The sequence below is a fragment of the Dendrobium catenatum genome, unplaced genomic scaffold (genome assembly GCF_001605985.2).
Source record: "Dendrobium catenatum unplaced genomic scaffold, ASM160598v2 fragScaff_scaffold_1338, whole genome shotgun sequence".
Taxonomy (NCBI): Eukaryota; Viridiplantae; Streptophyta; class Magnoliopsida; order Asparagales; family Orchidaceae; genus Dendrobium; species Dendrobium catenatum.
Genome location: NW_021319800.1, coordinates 513,723 through 521,526, shown reverse-complemented (window position 1 = coordinate 521,526; position 7,804 = coordinate 513,723). Strand labels below are relative to the sequence as shown.

Genomic DNA, 7,804 nt, shown 5'->3' with positions numbered 1-7,804 from the left:
AGAGAAGAATCAATTTACATTACTAATCATCATATACATGCAGTATATTTTAATAATCCTTACTACATAGTGCGCAACACTGAACCACGTCACGACCATGATAAATTTTGATATGTGGCTTGAAAGTTTGCTGTTAGAGAAAATGACAAAAAAACTCAAGGCCATTATTCTATGGCAGGCTGCTTTTAATAAGCTTGGAAAGTGGGTAGGTGTGGGTGGGTATGACATCCGGAAAGTCATCATAAGTCGGTGTGGGTGGGCAAAGCCCGCCAACGCAGAGCGTGGGGTACCCAACCAAGACCTCATTTAGGGCTCTGCTTAGAAATATTATTTTTCAAGAGAAAATTTTAGTCCTCAGATTATTGATCAATTTAGTCACAAAGTTTTTTTTTTCTTCTTAATAGAGCAAGTAGATAGTCACAAAGTATCATGCTACCCTATTTTAATCTATCTGCTACATAAAATTGATTCAAAATAATCTCTTGTATTGTAATTGTAGTAGAAAATTGATCCCAATTTATTCCCAAAATAATTTTTTTGGATCATTTTATATAGTCGAGGAATTAAATTGGAGCAACTTTATATATTCTGACTAAAATGATCAATAAAAGAATAGTCGTGAGAATATTTTGAAATTTAAACCTTTTTTTATATAAAACTCTTTTAGGCTTCGTTTGAGACAGTTTTTCTTATTAGTTTCTAAAGCAATTTTTTTAGCATAAAAATTTCTCGTTCAATAACTTTTTATACTAGAAAGTTGATTTAGAAAGTAGTAAGAAAGCTGTAAAAGTTTATATAAAAATTTTTAATGCTTTCTTGCTGTTTTTTAAAGCAGTTTTTCATAAAAAAATTTTAAAAAAAAATTATTAAAAACTAATTTTAAAAAGTAGTTAGCCCCAAACGAAATTGGGACGGATTTTTTATTTCTTCTTAAAATAGTTTTTTAATACAAAATTTTAATTTATTTAATAAAAATTTTCTTTTAAGAAGCAATAAAAAAAAATGAACCAAATAAAATCTTAGCCGCCAAACCCAAAGTGAGCTGTCCTCAATATTAGTTATTTATTTATTTCGGTGTGTACGAAAGATTTCAGACTGATGCGGTCAAAAACGAATGAATTGTTTATGAGACTAAATAATGGATACTATGGTAATTAGAGTGAAATAATATATAATTAATTCACAAAATTATTATGCCATCCTCATTGTCGGCCTTTTCCCATTGTCGGCCTTTTCATTCCATAATCTATTTTTCAATATACAGTCAATCAAATATATAAGATAAATTTATTACATAATCTATAAATTAATAGTAAAAAAATTAAATATACTGTTATTAATTTATATTATTGTTGCGTTTGGAACATTCACGGCGATAAAGAGATATAGAGCTTAACGTCTTAGCTTTGAACGAAGATCCATCATACAAACAAATAAAAGAAAAGGGTGCAGTATTCATAAGAGACCCCAAAATTTTTACGTGAAAAATCCTGAAAAGTGAGAAAAATCATGGAGCATGACCCAATTTGAAAGAATCCACTAGTATTGATGGTTGATTGCAAATGATGTCCTTTCCTTGGGATAGGCCTTGGTTCAATATAGTAAATACACATTGTATATAACTCATTACATGGGAGTAGTTCTTAAGACAGCGTTGACATGTTTGTTTGGTCAGTAGGACCATAGTTGGCGGGCAATGGTGAAATCGGCGAGCGACGGTGGTCAGAGGAATCATAGGTGGCGGACGACGGAGGTCAAAAGAATTGTAGTCGGTCGACGGTGGTTGGAAAGACTATAGTTTGCTCGGAATGATCATAGTTGAGCAACAGTGGTCTGAAGGATTCTAATTAGTGGGCGACTGAGATCATAAAAGATAATAGTTAAGCGATAGTGGTTGAAAGAATTGTAGTCGGGCGACCGTGATTGAAATGATCGTAGTTGGCGGGCAACTAAGGTCTTAAGGATTGTATTCGGGCGACAATGGTCAGAAGAATCGTAGTCGGCTGGTGCTGAGATCGAAAAGACCGTAGTCGTGTGACGCTGATCAGAAGAACTGTAGTCAGCGGGCGACTGAGATCAGAAGGATCGTAGTCAGGCGACAACGATCGAATGGATAGTAGTTGGACGATGGTGGTCTGAATGACCGTAGTTTGACGACGTTTGTCGAAATGCTAGTTGGTGGGCGACTAAGGCCTAAAGAATCGTATCGGGCGACGATGGTCGGAAGGACCGTTTGTGGCTTCCATATGGAGGTTAAACAATCATTGTCACTCAGAGATTCATCAAAGGTGGCCTGGTGGCGTAGATTCGTCGGCGATAATATCTAAGTGGAGCTTCATGATTCTTCAAGTTCCAGAGCTCTTCTCCTCTTTCTCTCCCCTCTTGGTGAAGAATGAGAGATCTATTTATAATTTTTTGGAAGTGCTATTGCTAGTAAATAGGGAAAAGATCAAGGGCATGTTGGAAATGTTTTAATGAGCGGCCGATATCAACTCCCCCAATCATGAATCTTTTATCAAGCATTTGAGTATCTTAATAATGTCAAAATTCGGCGATCATGATCTTGCTGGATTCATCTCATCGAGCCACTCGATTTGAATATAAGAATGTTATAAATGAATATCATTTGATCATCCAATTAGTGTTTTGAAATTTTCAAATAGGCTTCGGGTCCTAGATTTGAATACATTCGGGTTCGAATTGGACTGATTTTTGTGTCGTTGGGTTTGTCTCTTCAAGACATTATGTCTGACTATAAATTTATTGAAATTGAAGTTTGAATGGTCCTAGATTTGATTTTAAAAATTTCTGATTCATATTTGCATCGAGATTTGTGTCCAACCAATATATTTTTTTATGAAATACGAATTATATTTGAAATATGTATGAATTCTAAGTACTTAAAAAAATAAAATATCTTATTAGAAAATAAAGTTATGGACCTCTGTTGTTTCCCAATCGGCAATTAAGACCCTCTTTTAGAGATTTTTAATTAATTAAAATTAATAAAATAGTTAATATATCTAAAATAAATATCATTAGCACTGAAGATAATTTCTATTGCATAATAATTACACAAATGCTAAGTGGCATAGTAATGAAAATAAAAAATAAATTAAATTTTAATATTTTTATTTTATTCGTCTCTTGAAGAGAAGTCAAACAGAGTCGACATTTGAAAATTTAGTAAAAAAAAAAAAAAAGGTGTCCATGCGTATATCTGGTCAAAGGGAGACCACGTTGAACACGCTTGGATCTAATAATTAGTCAACACAAGAAAATAATTACAATAAAGAGAAAATTTTTATATCAATTATAAATTATATTAGAATAAATTTAAACAAATTAAATTTACCTACCTCATAATATCCTAAATTGTAGAAATATATCTATATTTTATTTCTTGTATAAATAGCTTAAGAGTATCAATTACATTACATTAAAATTTTATTTGGGACATTTTTTTTATTATTTTATGAAGCAATTTTTTTAGTACATAAATCTTTTTGAATTAAAATTTTTTTTACTAAAAAATTGCTTCTTAAAGCAAAAAGAAAGATGTATCAAATAACATTTAAATAAAAGTAATTAACATATTTTATAGTATTATGTTGAGTACAAATATGCAATCACGATAACTATAGCATCGTAAAGAAGAACTTTGATAATCAATTACGGTCAAGCACTATAATACAATACAGTTGAATTGACCCTCATATATCAGAGAAATTATCCTATGCTGACACCAGGAGATTCAGAGAAAAACAAGAATATGTCACTCAGTACAGAGCAAAAAAACAATATGAAGTGTTCTAGTTGGCCTCCTAGATTCCGTCCTAAGTCTGCACAGAATAATTTTTCCATATATCAAGAGCGAGTGCAGTGTTCTATTTGAAGATTTGTGATCGAGCAAATAAAAAATTTCTCATATTAATTTAATTAATTAGTGTGTATGTAATAGTAAAATTTGATAAAATATGAAATACATAAAATAATATTAAAATTTATGACTACTATGATTTTGCATTAAAAAATAATTATAATTGTGAGGAAAAAATAATTATAATTGATGAAGAGCTTAATCGTCTTCTAGACTTACTGGGAAGCATCCATCAATCTTTCCGACTGAGTCAAGCCGTCCACACAATTTGACCGGCCGTCCCTTCCCCAATCCGTTTGTCATCCTCCTCACATAAAAGCTAGGGTTTGCCATTCCTTCTCCTCCATCTGCAAAATTTGATTTTAGAAACAAGGCAAAGTTTTTTGAACGATGCCACCCTTCGCCGGCGCGGCTACCACAGCTCTCCTCTGCCCTTATAAGCCACCGGAAACCTCCATCGTAACCCTTAACGTCGGCGGACGTGTCTTCCAAACTACTGCACAAACCCTAGCGGCTGCGGGATCATCTTCCCTTCTCTCTGCCCCTCCTTCCTTCATCGACCGGGATCCCGATCTCTTCGCTTCACTCCTTGCCCTCCTCCGCACCGGCCGACTCCCCTCCTCTGCAGCCACAGACGACATCTCGGACCTTGCAGCTGAGGCCGAGTTCTACGGCATCGATCCCCGCGTCCTTCATTCGTCTTCCTCATCCTCGTCCTCCCTCTCTCTCCGCCGCTCTCTTCTGCTCCCACTCCCTGGCCGAGACCCTGTCGCCGTCCTCTCCGCTTCCCCTTCCGGTGAACTCCTCGCCGCCCACGGCTCCAAGATCTCATCTTTCGACTTCTCCCTGCGCCGTCGCAAGACTATCTTAACCTCCCTTCCCGCCGTCGACTCCCTCCTTTCCCTCCGCAACTCTTCGCTTGCCTTCGCCGGCGCCGCCGATTTCCCCGGCCTCCAAATCCTCGACCTCAGTTCCGGCACTCTCGTCAAAACCCTGAACTGGCACCCCCACCCCTCTGCCCCCGGCGCCACCGTCCAAGCCGTTTGCGAAGCCGCCGACCGTCAACTCCTTTTCTCCAGCTACGAATCCGGCCGTCGTAACTCTAGCGCCATACTTGCCTTTGACCTCAACTCAGGCGGTGATTTCCGCCCTGTTTACGAAATCTCTCGCCGCGAGATCTTTGGCGCTGAGCTCGATTCAGCTATTCCTGCAACAAAGCTCAAATGGGTTCCATCTCTCAATCTCCTCATGACGGCAGGTTCGCACTGGGGCCCTTCCGGTGTTGTTGGTAACATCCAGCTATGGGATGTCCGTGCCGGCGGTACCCCGACTGCTATTTTCAATCTGAATGAGAAAGATGACTGCTTTGCGGATGTCACAGTCTCCGACGACCTATCCGCATTGTTTAAGGTTGGAGCGAACTCTGGAGATGTGTTCATGGCGGATTTGAGGAAATTAGAAGCAGGGGAGCCATGGTTTCGGCTTGGTGGAGGGAGATGGAATGGTGGGAAGAACGAAGGGAAGGCGTGCAGGATTGAGAGCGAAGGAAGGCAGGTGTTTTGCAGCAGGGGAGGGGATATAGAGATGTGGAGCGAGGTGGCGATGGCGGCAGCGCCAGAGTTTGAGGAGAAGGTGATGCGGAGGAATCTGATGGGGAGGGAGAAGGATATGGGTGGAGCGAGGATCTTGCAGATGGTTTTTGGAGGTAAAAGAATGGCCGTCGCAAGGAGCGGAGAGTGCTGCGTTGAGGTTTGGGAGAGCTCAGATCGCAGTTAATGATGTTTGGGACTCTAGATTCTTAAACAATCCTCCGCAGTTTGTAAATTGTGTATCTGAGATCAGATTTTAATTATTTCTTCGATCTGTGTAGCATGTTTGTTTATTCAGTTCTTGTTTGATGAAAGTTGATTCCTTTTCAATCTTTTTTTGTTTTTGAGATTGATGTGTATGCACTATGATGATGAGAAATTAAAAAAAAGAACAAATTGGTGGTGAATTTATGTTCTTGAAGAATTGTGCTTACTTTCTTTGATCTTTTGGCAACTTGGAGGTTATATTTCTTACTGTGAAGAATTCCTGGTAATAAGCTCATTCAGGTTTAGTTTATGACTTCATAGTAAACCGAATGAATACAGTAACTTCATAGTAAAGTGAATACAGAAATGGTAGTTCTAAATGACACTGATTTACTTATTTATCAGCATTTGGTCCATCATAAATTAAGGCTTTGTTTGGGAGTCTTTTTTACTGCTTAAAGTATTTTTTTTGTACAAAATTAAAAAAAAAAAAAACTAAAAATTACTTTAGTTAAGTAGTAAAAAAATCGTTCAAAATGAAGTCTAAGACAGGCTTCGGTTGGCACGGCTTTTTTGCTGCTTTTTAAAACAACTTTCAAGTACAAAAATTAAAATTTCAATTTTTGTACTAAAAAGCTGTTTTAAGAAGCAGTAAAAAAGCCGTCGCAAACAAAGTTTTAGTTTGTGATAGCTTTTTTATGGATTCTTAAATTAGAATTTTAGTACAAAAATTAATTTTTTTATACTAATATTCTATTTTAAGAAGCAATAAAAAAACAGTCCCAATATGAGAAAATTATAATTCTTGGTTGGTCGAGGAATTCAATATTATGGGCCCATTAAAAAAGGGACCCACAAATGATCAGATTGGTGGATCCCCATAAATATGGGTCCTTTGACAATCTAAACGTGACAATGTCAGCCATATGTGTTCTCACTATTAGGTATGAAAATATATATGCATTATAAATACTAAGACTATCTATAGTACTCTGCCAAATATTCCAACCAAATATCTTCCTCAAATGACAAATGGATCCCTCTAATTCACTCTTCAATGTCAGATTTCAATCCAAATCTCACCAAATTTATATCAAAATTATCAATTTTTTTGTCGCTATTTGGCCAATTTATTTAAAAAAAATCTATATTTTTAACTTTAATTAATCCAATTGTCAAACAAAATAAGTATGATACAGCTAATAAACCAGATATTAATTATTAGTTAGTGAATAAGTAATTATTTTTTCTTATAGCTTAAAGACATTTGCAGAAAGAAAAGCTCCTCTTATCAGCTTCAATTATGTGCTGCACGAAAACTCTCTATGGAAGCCAGCTGCTGTTGTACACGTTCAGTTCAACTGTTAATAGTTAATAATACAAACTTATTTATTTTAACAGCTAAAATTAATGTTAAATTATCCTTATAACAGCACCTATGTCTGATAATAGCTTATGACGGATAATATCTTATAATAACACTGTCATTGTCAAGTCCCAAGTCATGAAAGAAAAAAGGGGATGTTGCATTAGGACGTTCCCTGAAAACGACGTGTTCTATGGCATGAATACAATGCCTAGTGTGCATGGGTCGCTACACCGATGCTCGGATGCATTGTTAAATAAGCAAGGGTTCTCGCGTCATGGACGGATGTGGACAAATAAGCTATTCCATAAAACTAAAATTAGGATTAGAACTTGGAATAAAGATATCCTTAGAAGCAAATTAATGAAATTAATAGAGATTATGATTTATAAGAAAATAAATATTCTACGCAATCAGGAAACTAAACGAGTTAGAGAGAAGACTATGGAGATTGATAGTTTAGAATTTAAACTATGATATTCTGATAAAAGCTATATTAGAAATGATATATGTATGATTATAGATAAGAGTTTAAAGGATAATGTTGTAAAAATTAATAGAAATAGAGATATAATTATAGGTTTGAAGATTGTTGTTGATAATAAGATTATTAATATTATAAGTGCTTATGCTCCTCAAATAGATTTTGATATAGATTCAAAATTAAAATTTTGAAATGACTTAAAATAATTAATACAAATGATACCTCTAGAAGAAAAAAAAATTATTAGAGGAGGTTTAAATGGACATGTTGGTAGAGAT

General features: G+C 35.7%; 1 protein-coding gene across 1 annotated transcript; it reads left to right on the top strand.

The window, feature by feature from the left end:
• Positions 1 to 4,099: 4,099 nt before the first annotated feature.
• On the top strand, positions 4,100 to 5,801 carry LOC110097677 (BTB/POZ domain-containing protein At5g41330). The gene has a single exon (XM_020824186.2). It carries the CDS (start codon positions 4,271 to 4,273, stop codon positions 5,654 to 5,656), a length of 1,386 nt encoding a protein of 461 aa, XP_020679845.1. The 5' UTR covers positions 4,100 to 4,270; the 3' UTR covers positions 5,657 to 5,801.
• Positions 5,802 to 7,804: the final 2,003 nt, after the last annotated feature.

Bases quoted from the DNA above. Each gene is read 5' to 3' on its own strand.
- LOC110097677 (XM_020824186.2), top strand. From the start codon at position 4,271: ATGCCACCCTTCGCCGGCGCGGCTACCACAGCTCTCCTCTGCCCTTAT.